Source organism: Mus musculus, chromosome 18, assembly GCF_000001635.26.
Source record: "Mus musculus strain C57BL/6J chromosome 18, GRCm38.p6 C57BL/6J".
Lineage (NCBI taxonomy): Eukaryota > Metazoa > Chordata > Mammalia > Rodentia > Muridae > Mus > Mus musculus.
This window is the reverse complement of record NC_000084.6, coordinates 61,976,300-61,992,647: the sequence shown is the minus strand read 5'-3', so window position 1 is coordinate 61,992,647 and position 16,348 is coordinate 61,976,300. Positions and strand designations below refer to the sequence as shown.

At 46.7% G+C, this 16,348-nt stretch overlaps 1 protein-coding gene across 6 annotated transcripts in view; it reads right to left on the bottom strand.

Annotated features, from left to right (window-relative positions):
* Positions 1 to 16,348, bottom strand: part of Sh3tc2 (SH3 domain and tetratricopeptide repeats 2) — a 62,792-nt gene that overhangs the window by 23,072 nt on the left and 23,372 nt on the right. For all 6 annotated transcript variants that reach the window (XM_006525883.3, XM_006525881.4, NM_172628.2 and 3 more), the window contains 5 exons: positions 14,576 to 14,771; positions 4,959 to 5,092; positions 3,414 to 3,455; positions 1,604 to 3,304; positions 1,330 to 1,510 (listed from right to left, as the gene is read on the bottom strand). In XM_006525883.3, coding sequence (XP_006525946.1) covers positions 1,330 to 1,510; positions 1,604 to 3,304; positions 3,414 to 3,455; positions 4,959 to 5,092; positions 14,576 to 14,771 — 2,254 coding nt within the window. The remainder of the gene's footprint in view (positions 1 to 1,329; positions 1,511 to 1,603; positions 3,305 to 3,413; positions 3,456 to 4,958; positions 5,093 to 14,575; positions 14,772 to 16,348) is intronic.

Here is a 16,348-nt window from a genome sequence, read left to right as displayed (position 1 = left end):
AGCAAGAATTAGGAACGTAATATTATGACACAAATCTGTTGCAAAGCGAAATGAGAGGTTTTTAAACCTCTGTGGGTTTATGAGACTTGTTAGAGACGGAACTGCAGGCTGCCCATCCTGGTGGCCCTGGACTGATCTAAGCAAAGAACTCCAGCAGGTAGCAAGGTGCATGGGTGAGGAGACTTTGAATACCAATAGCCTAAGGGATGCCTGGATATATTTGGGATATACATTTTACAAAACTGAAGGTTTTACAGAGACCACTGTGGTGGTTTGAATGAAAATGGCCCCATAGGCTCATAGGGACTGGCACTATTGGAAGGTGTGGCCTTGTTGGAGTGGGTGTGGCCTTGTTGGAGTGGGTGTAGCTTTGTTGGAGTGGGTGTGGCCTTGTGGGTGTGATGTTATTGGAGGAAGTGTGTCTCACTGGGGGTGTGTGGGGGAGGGGCTGGCTTTGAGGTCTCAGAAGGCCCACATTCTCCTCCTGTTGTCTGCAGATCCAGAGGTAGAACTCTCAGCTGCTTCTCCATCACCATGTCTGTCTGCATGCTACCACACTTCCCTCTATAATGACAATGGACTAAACCTCTGAACTGTAAGTCAGCCCCAGTGACATATTTTTCTTTATAAGAGTTGCCATGGTCATGGTATCCACATGCAATAGAACCCAAACGAGGACAAGTGCCAAAAAGTCAATCACAAAAGAAAGTGCTAGTATACAGTTCCCTCACACAACCAAGTGCCAAGTCCACCCTTCCACCCCCATGCATTTACTGTGAGGCTTGAGTACAGGTGAAAGTAGACTTGACTTCCTAAGTCCCAGTTCCATTTTAAAGATGAGGTCCCAATCAAACATTTTTTTATTAAAAAAAAAAAAAAGTTACACCCCTGCTTCATGGCATTTATAAATACCATGTCCTTTCTCAAATCCTAATTGTCTTTAAATAGTGAAGACCTCCTGAAGGGGCCATGGTCCACAGTGTAACTGACCCCTTTGAATTATGCACTGTCAGCCAGTCAGGATAGACTGCTTTGGAAACACACAAGTGAGAGTAGTAACCATTACAGAGACTGTCTGCATCTCAGGGACTTTAACTCACTCACCTCTCACACTGGCACTGTAAGATAAACGCCGTTACCATTCTCCTCTGACTGATGAGGAAATCAAGGTATAACTCGTCCAAGGCCATAGAACTCCCAACCGATGGGTAGCACTGCCTGACAGCTGCAGGACCCACGGTTTCCCAACATATTATCCATATACCGTGTGCATCTGGACTTGCCTTCTTGAGAGAAAGAATACCATTCCTCCCTAAAGCAGGGACTCACCTGGATGTGTTTAGGTTCCTATAAAGCTGCCCAAGGGACTCCAGTAACTGTCCCTCCATCTCCCGATCCCTGAGTTGCTGAGCCAGGGCCAGCCAGTGTTCATGATAGGTAATGCACGCATCGGGGTTCGGGGACACCGAGCTGTAGAAATGGCAGAGGGATTTGGTGACCTGAAGTTGACCTGAACATAAAACAGGGACGTGAATGAGACACTGGCATAGCGTGTGCCAACACATTTTCCCCCCAATGCTCCCAGCAGCATGGGCATACTCACTGCTTAGGTGTTGGTGCCTTAAGCCAAACAGCAATGCCATTTCATAACAAAGGCGGCTGTGGACCAGCTGGTGTCCAGACACCGAAGCTTGGCCCAACCAGAGTAACACCTGTACCAACTCCATGTCTGTCTCCTTGCTGGCTTGGAGTTCGGAATACAGCCGGACAGCCTGCAGGAGATAACCCCTGGCTGACTGCTGCATACATGACTTGAGGGTCAAGTGACCAAGATTGGCCATAGACACAGCCTGGTTACGTATGTTCCCCATCTCCCGAGCTCTGATCAGAGCTCGGAGGTAGCTCTTGGCCGCCCTGCTAGTCCGGCCTTCATCTTCAAACGCAAGTCCCAGGAGGTTGTGGACCACTCCCCTCTGGGTCACGCACTCTGTCTCTCTCAAGGAGCATAGTAGCGGCTCAAGAATCTCCAAGGCCTTCTCTGTCTGCCTGCCTAAGAGGTATGCCCATGCCAGACAGAGAGAAGATTCGAAGGCTTCCTCTTCACCCAGTAGTTTCCCTAACACATGGGCCTGGCTCAGGTAGTGGACAGAACCATCAGGAGATTGGTGCTGGAGGTACATCTTAGACAGGATGAGACACAAGGTCCTCTGGATGTCCTGGTCACTCAGTTCCTCACAGGCAGCCAGGGCCTGCCTGAGGGTTGGGCAGGCCAGGGCGGAAACCTCACACCAGTTTGAAGAAGGAACACCCAGGATCTTAGTGGCATTCTGGAGAACCAAGTAGGCCTGCCAAATGGAAAGAGACATCCCCCGGGCACTCTGGGGACCACGTTTTTGAACAGAGGCCACTGCGAGATGCGGAAGATACTTCTTGTCATACAGAGAACTCAACATGGTGGCTGTAGCCTCCGAAGCGGGAGGGTGTCCAGAAAGGAGCTGCAGACGTTCTGCGAATGGCACAACTTCCTCGTGCCGGCCAAGGCTCAGGAGCAACCGGATGGCCAGGAAGCAGGACCTGGCCTCCAGAAGGCCACTCCCCACCACGATCCCTTGGCGCAGCACGTAAGTCACTACATCTAGCTCATTCTTCGTACTGAACTCATGGTCTGGCAGGCAGGCCAGCAGAGCGCCCGCCTTTTCAAGCAAGGTGGGCCCTTTATGTCTTAGCCTCTGCCTCAGGTAGATAGCTGCCAAGTTGATGTACAGAGCAGCCACCAGGGAGAGGTCCTCAAACGCCCCATCAAGGACTCGAATGGCCTCCTCAAAGTAGACCCTGGCCTGAGAAAGTTTGGTCTTCCTGATGCTTAGTCGGCCCAGGAGGAAGCAGAGCCGGGCATGGGCCCATGTCATGTGGCTCATCTTGGCCCACTTCCTTGAAGTCTCTAGGTAGGCCACTAGCTCATCCTCCTCAGAGAAGCTGTAGAAGGAGGAAGTCAGAAAAGAGAAGGAGAAATCATAGAGGCTCTTAAAGTGGTCGGTGTAGCCTTCGTGATCTAGAAAAGCCAAGATGGGGGCAAAGTGCTCCACATCATCCTCCTCCAGGCTGGTGCTCAGGTCCATGAACAGTTCCGGGTCATCGAGGTCCTCGGGCTCCGGAAGGTGATAGCTGTCCGAGGAGGCTGAGATGAGCTCATCCTCCTCGGGGCTGGAGTCTCCAGAACCGCTGGAACGCCTAGAGCCTATGGTCTGCCGCTCCATCCAGGTCCCACCAGACCTGGCCTCCCTGAAGCCCTCGGGCTGCGATGCTGTAAGGACAGGCAGAGTTGAGCACCCATGAGGGCCTTAGCTCCTGGCAAGAGACTAGGTAAGCCGACCCAAGGACAGGAGGTCGGGCCTGACGGGATCTCTACTCACCACTCAGATCATTCTGGAGATTCTGGATGGCTTCAAACTCACCTAGGCAGAGATGAAGGACAGATCTAGTGTTAGGTCACACCATGTCACCATACCGCTGACCGCTTTGATGCAAGTCTATCACCGACTATTGCTCCTCTTCCGCTCCCAGAACAAGTTCTCTGTGGTGTTCAGAGCTCTGCTCCCCTGACCCGGAGGGCCTCACGGCTTCAGCTTGCTGCCTGAGTCCGGCAGATCTGCTACAGGAAAGGTTTCTAGGGCTTAGCATTGATATCTGGGGTTTGTATTCCTAGCAAAGGCTCCCTATACGTGAAGAAAGCCTCCTCCAATTTCCTCTCTCCCAAGGAACTGGCCGGATAGTCCCTTGTGGCAAATCTCTGGCTATCCCTATGAAACAGCAACCATCTAATTCAGCCTCACAGAAGCTGACATACCATGTACTGGCTGGTTTTGTGTGTCAACTTGACACAGCTGGGGTTATCACAGAGAAAGAGCTTCATTTGGGGAAATGCCTCCATGAGATCCAGCTGTAAGGCATTTTCTCAATTAGTGATCAAGGGGGAAAGGCCCCTTGTGGGTGGTGCCATCTCTGGGCTGGCAGTCTTGGGTTCTATAAGAGAGCAGGCTGAGCAAGCCAGTAAGCAACATCCCTCCATGGCTTCTGCATCAGCTCCTGCTTTCTGACCTGCTTGAGTTCCAGTCCTGACTTCCTTTGGTGATGAACAGCAGTATGGAAGTGTAAGCCAAATAAACCCTTTCCTCCCCAACGTGCTTCTTGGTCATGATGTTTGTGCAGGAATTGAAACCCTGACTAAGACATACCATCACCGAAGACGTGAGAGAAAAGTAACCCTTCATCAGCAACATTAGCGACAGTAAAGTTGCTGTCCTTCCTCTACAAAGCCATCAGCCTTTCCCATCATAAGGAAATTATTATCATTCATTTGTTCATGCATTCATTCATTCATGCATTCAACGTTGCCAAAAATTGTGCTAAGCAAGGTAGATCCACTCCTGAGACTGATACATCCAACAACCCAGGGTCACCCTGTATCTGGGGTGCTGTGATGAAATGGACTATCTTGGCTAGTAGGTATCCTGGTTCAAGTACCAACAATTCTTGGGCCTCAGTTTCCTAATCTGTACAATAAGGGGAGAAATTATCTCTGAGGTCTTTCCAATTATCGACATGATGTGTGATTTGGTACCTAGTCAGCAATGTGACCTTGAGCTGTGACTCGGGAAGTTCTTCCTCTCCTTGGGATGAAAGGCCAATCCAGCTGACCACCCATGGTGGTCAGAGGCAAAGGCAAGTTGGTTTTATCATGTGTCATGGTTGCCAAGCAACACAATGTGTGCAACCCAGAAAGATCTAAAGTCTATAGGGAAACTACTAATCCTGTATGAACCGGGCCATCAAGTGGATAGTGATTGCAGCCCCAAAATCCTAGACAGGAATAGAACGAAGAGAAGTCTATCCCTGGCCATGGGTTCCTTTCTGGTCTTTAGGAGCCTGGGCTTTCTCTGGGGTCTAGGGACACTCACTCAGCCGGTAAATAGAAGTGATGTCAGTATGAGCGAGCGAACATAGGAAGCCGGAACACTCGGCCTTCCTCTCACTTCCTGGGGACCAGAGAGAACTCCTTTCCTCATCACTGAAAAAGGCAGAGTTCTTGCTCCTGCATGGGGTAGAAAACAGACAAGGTCAGTGCTGTGGTTCAACTCTCCCTCTTCCTCTCTCCACCAAGGATGGGGGGGGGGGGGGAAGCTTAGAAAACCAGGCTTGTCCATGGGTGGCCATCAGCTCCTCACTGCTGCAGTCTGAGCTCCCCTGCTGGAGATGAAAGGGATGTCCTAAGGTGGCAAGTAGCCCAGAGGGGAGATCCCCACACCTCCACTCCCAGCAGCATCTGTTGGTAATGGCAGCAACAGGGACTGGGGCCAGGATGGTAATAAGGATTAAGGAAAATATAAGTCCCTTTCTCTTTAGTTTATTTCCATTAGAAGTCAGGGACAAATGGTACCTGTCTAGAGGAACAGCAAAGAAAGTTCCCCTGTGCTCTGAAGGAATATTACACAGTTGCTAAGGTCTGATTCCAGGACACAGAACAGTACTGTGTGACACTAAGGAAAGGAATTACTAAAGGACAGAACGTGAGTAGAGGCAGGGTGGCGGTGGGGGGGGGGGGGGGCTGGAGGAGCAATCATAAACAACGAGCTCTTTAAGTGCAGCCTATCTGCCATCTACCTGCAAGGTCTAATTTGCTTGCTAGAGGTTATTTTGAAAAATACAAATGGCTGACAAAGCACTCTATCTAGCACTTAGCTGACCATGCTGTAAGATCACTTTCACACCCCTGGGGAGCTTACCCTTATAATCTCAGTACTCCTCGGGAGGCTGAGTCCAGACACTTGCCTTGAACTCAAGGTCAGTCTGGACTGTATAGTGAGGTCTAGGCCAGCGGGGCTGGGTTACAGAGTATAACTGACTCAGGGGAGTAAGGCAGAGAGCAAGGCCAGGAAAGCCTTTGGCAAAGGCAGGAGAATTAACACAAGAGAAAAAAAAAAAAAAACTGGCAATGGTGAAGGCCAGGCACCCTCACCCACACACCGCACACCCCACACCCCATGCCCTCAGCCAAGGCCAGCTAGAACTGACTGGAGCTACTGTTGCAGGTGCAGAGGCGCCCCAGGGTATCTGAAGGTGACCAACCCACAGTTCATTATAAATTTCATGTTTACAGAGAGCATACACCAAAAATGCCACCCTGTTCAAATGACTCCCAAAACTATGGAATACTGGGATGGGAAAGTCCCATCCATTCTTTTTTTTTTTTTTTTTTTTTTTTTTTTTGTTATCATCACATGACCCTTTAGCTTCTAAAATGTCCTCCCTGCTCTGGCCTTCTTCCACCTTCGAAAGCATATCTTTCTCCCTCTGCTGCGGTCTACCGCAGGTGCCTGTTTAGTTCCTTGTTCTGAACCTGAAAATTCCACCAGGTGCCTGCTGAAACCCAAAGTCCACGGACATCATTCCTCCCAGACAAAACAAAATATAGTTTTTGTTCAGTACCAAACAATTTAAAACCGAATTCTTCAAAATCCAAAACTCCATAGCAGCCAACATGCCTGAAGGATGTTGCAATACTGTTACTTACTCTGCACAGCTGCTATATAGGTGGGGCTATTCTTATCCCCTCTTACAGATAGAAAACGTACAGGCTAATAAAAAGTTAGAGTCGGTGAGTGGGAAGTAAGAGAACCTGTTTAGTCAGGGCAGGAATCTAGAGGGGCTGTGATGGGTTGCTCTGATCAGTCCCTTGCTGTCTGTCCCCAGAGCCCAGGCAAGAGCGGCTGGAAAGTCGGCACCTGGCCAGCCAGCCATGGGAACTGTTCAAGGACACTCCACTGCTCACTAGCAGACATGCACAGTGTGTGCTGACACCTGGCCCAGAGTTTTCCACCTCCATGTGTGAGATCCATCTTTAGCCTGCTCTCCAGATTTCTCCTAGTACCCTCAATTTTCAGCCTCAAAATAGCATGCAATTAAAACCTTGGGTGGGAATAAGAATGTATAAAGGGGTCTAGGGAGGTGGCTCAGTGGGGAAGACTGCATACTGTTCTTATGTAGGATCTGAGTTCAATTCCCAGCACCCACATTAGGTGGCTCATGATCACCTGTAATTCCAGTTCCAGGGGACCCAATGCCCTCTTCTAGCCTCCATGGGTACCCACATGCACATGGTACACATAGGTCCATGCATACTCACACATATACATACATACAAACAAACATACATACATACATACATCCTAAAATAAATATTATATATTGTATCTCTATATTACATACATTTACATGTTGTGTATATGTTTTTATACAGACATATATAAAACCCAAGTGTTTATAGAAGCCTTAAATGTTACAGCATGTTCTGAATTTGCCCACTCATTTCATATTCATGACTCCCTTTGTAAATTGATTTTAATCTATGTATGCTGATGAAATGATTCAGGTGCATGCTCAGAATTGTACAGGTGGAAGGGTAGCACAGCCTGAAAGCGGTTTATTATCCATCAACATCCATGTCCGTTGCCTCAGAGCTGATCTGCCAGCATCTTGCCTTCCAGGTGTTTACAGAGAATCTGAGAACCATGACAAATGAGTCCAAGAGATAGATCTCTTATGAGCCCATCAAGACAGTCTTATATTTGGAGAATTTTTAAACCGTCCTGTGCTCTGGCTTCTCTCTGTTCCGTATCTAGTACTTACAACGCTGTTTAACTATTGCCTTTAATTCTCTCTCACATCTCTTTCCCCGAACTAGTCAAAGACTTCTTTTCCTCCCTACATCTGACAGTTACACAAATAAAACAACTGATGCACTTTTGGGATCTTTGAGACAGGCCCACTGGATGGGGTACCCCAACGGCCACACCTGCCACCCACATTTAGCCAGAATACCAGGATCAGTCGTCAGTTGCATAATGGCAAATAGGGTTCCTTCTTTGGAGAGGGGTGATAAGAACAGGAAATGGGAATTGGCCAATTTATCTAAATGTGTAAAAAAAAACCCTAGAGAAAAGTAGCTGGTCTCTTTCTCAGCTGAAAGCCAGAAATATCCTCAGGCCTCTTGACAGACTCATCCTTGCTAGAGGCCAAAGAAGCCGGGATTGTTTGGGGACACTGGTCCTTAATCTGGTTTCTAAGTGATTTGGGGTTCCCTATTCAGAGTAGAGAATGTTAGAGTAGCAATAAAGGCCCATTAGGAAAACAAAAAACAAAAACATGTGGATGCTGGAGAGATGGCTCAGCAGTTAAGAACACTGGCTCCTTCGCTAGGTCTGATTCCCATCACCCACCCACAAGGTGGCTCACAACCTTCTGTAACTCCACTTCCAAAAGATCTAGTCCTATCTTCTGGCCTCCACAGACACCAGGCGTGCACATGTTATACAGACACACATGCGGGCAAAACACTCATCCACATAAAATAAAATCATAAAAATTAAAAACAAGTTCCTATCAGAAGATTACGGCTTCTGACCTAGCATTCCAGTTGAGCCGGGTCAGTCACCTGGGCAAGGGAGCACGCCCCGCCGTGGAAGGCAGGTTCTCACTGAGCCAGGCTGACCAGATAGGCAGAGTAATTCATCCTTTAATGAGATACTGGGCTTATTCCTTCCCAACATCCCCGCCCCTTATGCAGTAGTACACCGGGTTTCAGCCTTGTGTTTTTTAAGTCTGCCCACTTTTCCAAAAAAGCATTATTCTCTTCTTTCTGTCTCTTTTCTAAGCATGTTATAGTTTAAGCTTCTCCAACATTTGGGGCTTCCTTATTCTTTCTCTAAAGTCCCCTCCCTTCCTCCATGTGGCTGCTTGGCCACCATGTGTCTGACCTCCATGCTGGCTTTTAAGTGGCATGTTTCCCACTTTCTCCATTCTCCTCCTCTGGGCAGCTGCTGGGATTTAGAGCTTGCATGGCCCTGTGTATTCTTGCTCTTCATTTCTTTTTCTTTTAAACCCCATTAATTGAATTGGGCTCAACACCATTAAATTTAAGAACTAAATAAAAATATAAATAACTGCTAACAAATAAAAAAGATTTAAAAATTGCTCTTAAGCTTCAATAAATAAATGAATATAAAACTAAATAAACGTTTGCCGCAAGTTTTACAGGCTTGCTTTCCAGCTGCTGGGAAACCAAGTGGCTGGCATTAAAATGCTATAAAAGGGAAATTCATCAGTTCACTTCCTTAGACAAGCTCAGGGGCTGGGCTGTGTGTCCGAAGCACCAAGAAGAAGGTGACTCAGAAAATAATCCTAGAAAACTATTCTCAACAATAAAAGAACTTCTGGTGGAATCACCATCCCTGACCTCAATCAAGCTGTACTACAGAGCAATTGTGATAAAACTGCATGCTAGTGATACAGTGACAGACAGGTAGATCAATGGAATAGAATTCAAGACCCAGAAATGAACCCACACACCTATGGTCACTTGGTCTTTGACAAAGAAGCTAACACCACCCACTGTATTTAAAAAAAAAAAAAAAAAACAACCAGCATCTTCAACAAATGGTTCTGGCTTAACTGGTGGTCAGCATGTAGAAGAATGCAAATCTATCCATTCTTATCTCCCTGTACAAAGTTCAAGTCCAAGTGGATCAAGGACCTTCACTGAAAATAGAGAAGAAAGTGGGGAAGAGCCTCGAGCACATGGGCACAGGGGAAAAATTCCTGAACAGAACACCAATAGCTTATGTTCTAAGATCAAGAATTGACAAATGGGACCTCATAAAATTACAAAGCTTCTGAAAGGCAAAGGACACTGTCAATAGGACAAAATGGCAGCCTACAGATTGGGAAAGATCTTAACTAATCCTACATCAGATAGAGGGCTACTATCCAATATATACAAAGAGCTCAAGAAGTTAGACACTAGAAAACCAAATAACCCTATTTTAAAAATGGGGTATAGAGCTAAACAAAGAATTCACAACTGAGGAATACCAAATGGCTGAGAAGCACCTAAAGAAATATTCAACATCCATAGTCATCAGGGAAATGCAAATCAAAACAACCCTGAGTTTCTACCTCACACCAGTCAGAATGGCTAAGATCAAAAACTCAGGTAACAGCAGATGCTAGCAAGGATGTGGAGAAAGAGGAACACTCCTCCATTGCTGGTGTGATTGAAAGCTGGTACAACCACTCTGGAAATCAGTTTGGAGGTTCCTCAGAAAATTAGACATAGTATTACCTGAGGACCCAGCAATACCACTCCTGAGCATATATCCAGAAGATGTTCTAACATGTAATAAGGACACATACTCCAATACGTTCATAAAAGCCTTATTTTTAATAAGCAGATAATGGAAAGAATCCAGATGTCCCTCAACAGAGGAATGGATACAGAAAATGTGATACATTTACACAATGGAGTACTACTCAGCTATTAAAATAAATGAATTTATGAAATTCTTAGGCAAATGGATGAATCTGGAGGATATCATCCTGATTGGGGTAACCCAATCACAAAAGAACACATTTGGTATGCACTCACTGATAAGTGGATATTAGTCCCAGAAGCTCAGAATACCCATGATACAATTCACAGACCACATGAAGCACAAGAAGAAGAAAGACCAAAGTGTGGATACTTCAGTATGTATGGGTATGTAGCAAAGGATGGCCTTGTTGGTCATCAATGGGAGAAGAGGTCCTTGGTTCTGTGAAGGCTCTATCCAGTGTAGGGGAATGCCAGAGCCAGGAAGTGGGAGTGGGTGGGTTGGTGAGAAGGGGGGTGGGGGGGGGGGAAGGATAGAGGGTTTTCAGAAGGGAAACCAGGAAAGGGAATAACATTTGAAATGTAAATAAAGAAAATATCCAATAAAATTTAAAAAAAAAGAGAGAGAAAGAGGAAACAATCCTGGAAAATGTCACTCTCAACACATGGACAACTGGGTGTGCACACGAACACATGCACGGACACATCCTCACTCCTTGCAAACTCACAGACATTCATATTCACACCCATTATGGGACACTGTGCCAGCATAGGGAGGAAATGTGCGGCAAGAGTCTGAGTTAACATCTTCCTCAGAAACCCTTCACAAATACATGAGCACAGCCTAAGAGCGACACCCTGTGGCGTTGACAGGCACATCGATGGCACAGGGAGGACACAGGGAACCTCAATGGTGTGCTGCCTGGATGCCTGGCCAGATTCCTTGTCTGACCCACCTCTGAGTATGACCCCCGAGTCCAAGGTGCACCCTTTATCTGCTGTGGTTCTGGGGCATCTGTAGTCAAAAGAATGCTTCTAGAGCTGCAAGAACCCAGGGTCCCCTTTCCTCTCCCACTGCTCCGGGCTCCTGACTCTCTTTCCCCTTCCTAGCAAACAGGCAGCTCCAGATGTACTGCGTCCCACAGGTGTACAGGTGACTACATCTTTAGAGGTGGGAGATATTTTTCCTCACTAGGAGAGGGTGTCCTTTTAGCCAAGCACCAAATCAACTTAGTAAGACTAAGTGGTTGTTCCGGCCATGTTTAAGTCACAGTAGTCCAAATGTAATTTATAAACCCCAGTACCTATTTCATTTTTTTAAAACAAATTTTTCTTTCTTTCTTTCTTTCTTTCTTTCTTTCTTTCTTCCTTTCTTTCTTTCTTTCTTTCTTTTATGTATTTGAGTACACTGTAGCTGTCTTCAGACACACCAGAAGAGGGCGTCAGATCTCATTATGGATGGTTATGAGCCACCATGCTGTTGCTGGGGATTGAACTTGGATCCTCTGGAAGAGCAGCCAGTGCTCCTAACCACTGAGCCATCTCTCCAGCCCTAGTACCTACTTCTAACACCCTATTAAAACTGAACCTCACAAATGATCCTGCATGACATATGACAAAAACATAATAATAAAAGCCAAAATCTTGACTGCTGGCACACGGCACGAGGCTTGGCTTTGCATGCTCTGTGTGCATGATCTCTCTTCAGCTCCCGATGATCCTACCAGGTACCACCAGCATCGCACACGTTTTACAGATAAGAAAACTGAGGGCCAGAAAAACAAGTCACTATGTGCAAAGTCACAGCACTGGTAAGTTTCTGAAGACATGGGATTCACTGACTACCAACGTGGTTTGGCCGGTCCAACCCACAAATCTGGAAACCAGTGAGTTTCTATACCTCTAAAATCATTCTCCAATATCAACCACAGGACTTTTCCCCAGCCAGCCCTGCCTCACCCGCCAATGCCACCAACAGTGTTTAACCGTTCCAGCCTCTCCTGGCCTGCTCCTTCCTTGGGGGCTCTTTTGTATTCTTCTTCTCTCCTCAGCTATAGAAACGATTCTTCCTCCACTAAGTTTCTGCTATTTTCCTTCTCTCTCCCTGTCACCAGAACCTCGATTACAGAATTCATGCACTCAATACCAGAATTCTAGTGTTTTAGATACCGAGCTTTGGATTCAAGCCCTTTAGTCCTATGGGTCCCCACTGGTCCCTCGCAACAAAATAAAAGAGTCATTTAAACAGATATCTTTCATCCAGAGGACAGCTATTCATGCCGTCTACAACTATCATGGCCCAAGACCTTCTCAGAACAACTAGACGAAGCCTCTGGGGAGCAGGACACAGGTACCCATATCTGTACGTCTCTCCAATTCTTTAACTTCTCATTCATTACTGCTCATTACAAGCATCTCCTCTCCTTCCCAGTCCTCCTCCAGGACTCCTGCTTCCTGGCCAATGCCCTATTAATACATACCCAAAGCTGGGCAAGCACCCATCATCTCTCAGCCTCTGCAGAGATTCAGACACTCAACATCCTCTGCAAGATAAAGGGCACACCCCACATGGCATCCCCACCTTCTGCCTCAGGGAAGGCCACACCAGGGAAGACTACACCAGTGCTCTCTCCTGGTAACCTTTCTCCAAGAGAATGACTCACTTTCCCATGATGCAAAGCATAACTCAAAGGTTCTGTGTGTGTGTGTGTGTGTGTGTGTGTGTGTGCCTTCTTTCTACTTTTTCTATTTTTATTCTAATTAATTCTAAAAGGGAAGGGCAGGAGGAAGGAAAGGGAAGGGAAAATGATGACAATGGCACATCATTTCCCGCCTCCCTTTCCCCACTCCTGTCCCTCCCATTTTCCCTGCCTAATTCCCAACTGTCTTCCACCCCTCCCAAGGCATCAAGCACTGCTCTTCTTGATCAAGGATTTGGATTTTACACTTCTGGATTTAATAAATGCCCTGTCTCCTCTCAGGAAGAGGCGGAACGCAGAGGGCGCTTCTGCCTTCAGTCTACTCTCTTTATTGGCTCTTTTTCATGAGAGGGAATTCTAGTATAAACAGTGACAGCATTAGACATTCCTTCTGTAGCCTTAAATATTCCTGTGTAGCCATAGATATTCCTTATGGGGCCTTAGAGAGTCCTCATGTAGACTTAAATATTCCTCATCTAGCCTTTGATATCCAAGATAGCCTTAGATAGTCTTCATGGAGCTTCAGCTATTCCCCACGGTGGGATATGTGGCCACAGCATCTTCATGCCTGTAGGCGTGTGTTTTCTGTTTTCCTTTGTACTCCTTGACCCTAGCTTTGTGCTTCCCTATTCCCTTTGGAAACCCACCTGAACAGACTATGCAATACTGCCCACCTCTGCTCCTCCCATGACAGGGAGTTGGATAGGCTGGTCACCTGCTGCTAACTGGTCTGCTCCTCAAAACCAGCCCTTCCAGAATCAAGGCAGAGAGAAGGAAACGGTGCCTTTGGTTCTCCTTGCCAATGCTGACTTCACACATTCAAGTTTTAGCCTGAACACTAATGATATGAATATCTTCAAGGGACCTACAAGGAGAGAATGTCATTGACCAAGCCAGCAATCTACTGCTCTCTGTCTATGTTCATCCTTTGACAGGGTCATGTGATTGAACACTGTGAGTGAGGGACTCAAATCCTTACCCTTAACCTTACTGCACCTTTCTTTGGTGTAGAGCCCTTTGGTCTCGAGGCTCTTCTTTTCTCTTTGAACAGAGCAAGGCTTCAAAGAGCATCTGTTGAAATGAACTGACATGATTTTGCTTTTTTGGTAACTCGTCCTTCCTAGAACTTTCTGTGTCCACCATGGATGTCAGAATGAGTTTTTCTGGCTCTACATCCAGGGCACTCCCCCACACCCTCTGCAAAACTGCTCAGAGGCACACTGGCTGGCTTTGCGCATCAACTTGACACACGCTAGAGTCATCAGAGAGAAATGAGCCTCAGTTGAAGAAATGCCTCCATGAGATCCAGCTGTCAGGCATTTTCTCAGTTGGGGAGACCAGTGATGGAGGGCCCACCCCTTGGGGTCAATGGTGCTATCCCTGGGCTGGTGCCTGAGTTCTATAAATAAGGAGGCTGAGCAAGCCATGGGAAGCAAGCCAGTTAGCGGCAGCCTTCCATGGCCTCTGCATCATCTAGGTTCCAGCCTTGCTTGAGTTCCTGTCCTGACTTCTTCCAAAGATGGACTATGATCTGGAAGTGTAAGCCATATGAACCCTTTACCCCCTAACTTATGTTTTGGTCATGGTGTTTCGTCACAGCAATAGAAACCCTGACTAAGACAGAGGAGAAGGAAGTACTAGGGAAGGCAGCTGGGCCCCAAAGCATACTCACATCGGGGAGCAAGAATCAAGATCGATGCTCCTGGTGGGGACAAAGCCCACTTCTCCTGAACTCACTGACTTCCCAATGAACCACTGCAGCCCAGGTATGACAAAGCCGATGACGTCAATGCTTTCACCCTGGAGGAAACACAGTTCGTCTCTTTCCTCCTGCTCATAATCCATCAGAGCCTTGCACCGTCCTCTGCCTGTGGGAAACAACACACAGGTCAACTGGACTTAAGGGAGGGAAGCTCCCCCTCTCGATGACTGTGATACAGACGAGGGAATTCCAGCCTTAGGATTATCAACAATTTAGTCAGTTCCCACACACAACAAAATCAAACTGAAAAGAAACGGCAAGGGATAGCTGGCTTTTCATTTTGCCAAACTAGGACAGCAAAAAAAAGAACCACAATCCAGGGGTCTTCACTACCATTTTTTTAAAAAAGAAAAGACACTTTGATAATTATAAGAAAGTATTCTCATGTGTGCCCAGTTTAGCATTTTGAAGCAACATGACCAACATCCTATGTATGGTCAGAACTATAAGGCTTTGGAGTCAGTTATGGGTCACGCAACCTGACACCAGCACTCCCTGCCCTCATGATGCCTCCACCTTTTCAATAAAGAAGTTGTGCAATCAAGCCAGATGTCACAAGAGCTACATCATGGACAAGCGAGGAGGGAAGTAGCAGAGGAGCCTCTAAACTGGGTAAGCTTATAGAAAACTGGAGTGTTCCTTGTATTGTCAACTGATTCTGCCACCTTCCTCATGATGGTTTGTATATGCTTGGCCAAGGCAGTGGCACTATTAGAATGTGTGGTCCTGTTGGAGTAGGTGTGTCACTGGGGGTATGGGCTATAAAACCCTCATCCTAGCTGCCTAGAAGTCAGTATTCTGCTAGCAGCCTTCAGATAAAGATGTAGAATTCTCGGTTCCTCCTGCACCGTGCCTGCCTTGGTGATAATGGACTGAACCTCTGAACTTATAAGCCAGCTCCAAATAAATGTCCTTTTAAGAGTTACTTTGGTCATAGTGTCTGTTCACAGCAGTAAATATCATCACCCTGCTTGGCACTTCTGAACCTCTGAGAGCTCTGAACACTGTATGAGAATATTCACATCAGAAGACGCCTACAACTCCTTCCAGCTGCTCCAGCCACTGTGACAACTGATGCTTACAAATACTAGAGTCAAAGACAAACTGCATCATGCCTAGTACCTAATCAACTCCCAGCAGATGTTACTGTTCAACCACTCCTGGAACAGAGTGCTGTGAGGAACCTAGGGGAGTCGGGGACTCTCCTTATGGCTATAGCAACTGCCCAGTGTGATGAACGGATCACTATGTGAGTATTGTACTGTCTAGTTTACAAAGCATATTTCCATTCTCAGATCTTTCCAAGAACCAGGCAGGGTACCCAGCATAACACCTATTTCATGGATGAGAAATTGGGAGGCAGTGCTGAGTGATGCTCTACGAAGCTTACAGGTGGCCTAGCTAGAGCCATAGTGAGGTTCCTCTGCTACTTCCCGCCTCAATCATCTGTCTGCTTAGCCTTTGTGACATCTGGCTTGATTGCACAACTTCTTTATTGAGAAGGTGGAGGCATCATGAGGGCAGGGAGTGCTGGTGTCAGGTTGCGTGACCCATAACTGACTCCAAAGCCTTATAGTTCTGACCATACATAGGATGTTGGTCATGTTGCTTCAAAATGTTAAAAATCTTGTTTATGGCCAATTATACTGCACAGTTCTAACATTTTCATTCTGTAATTTCTTC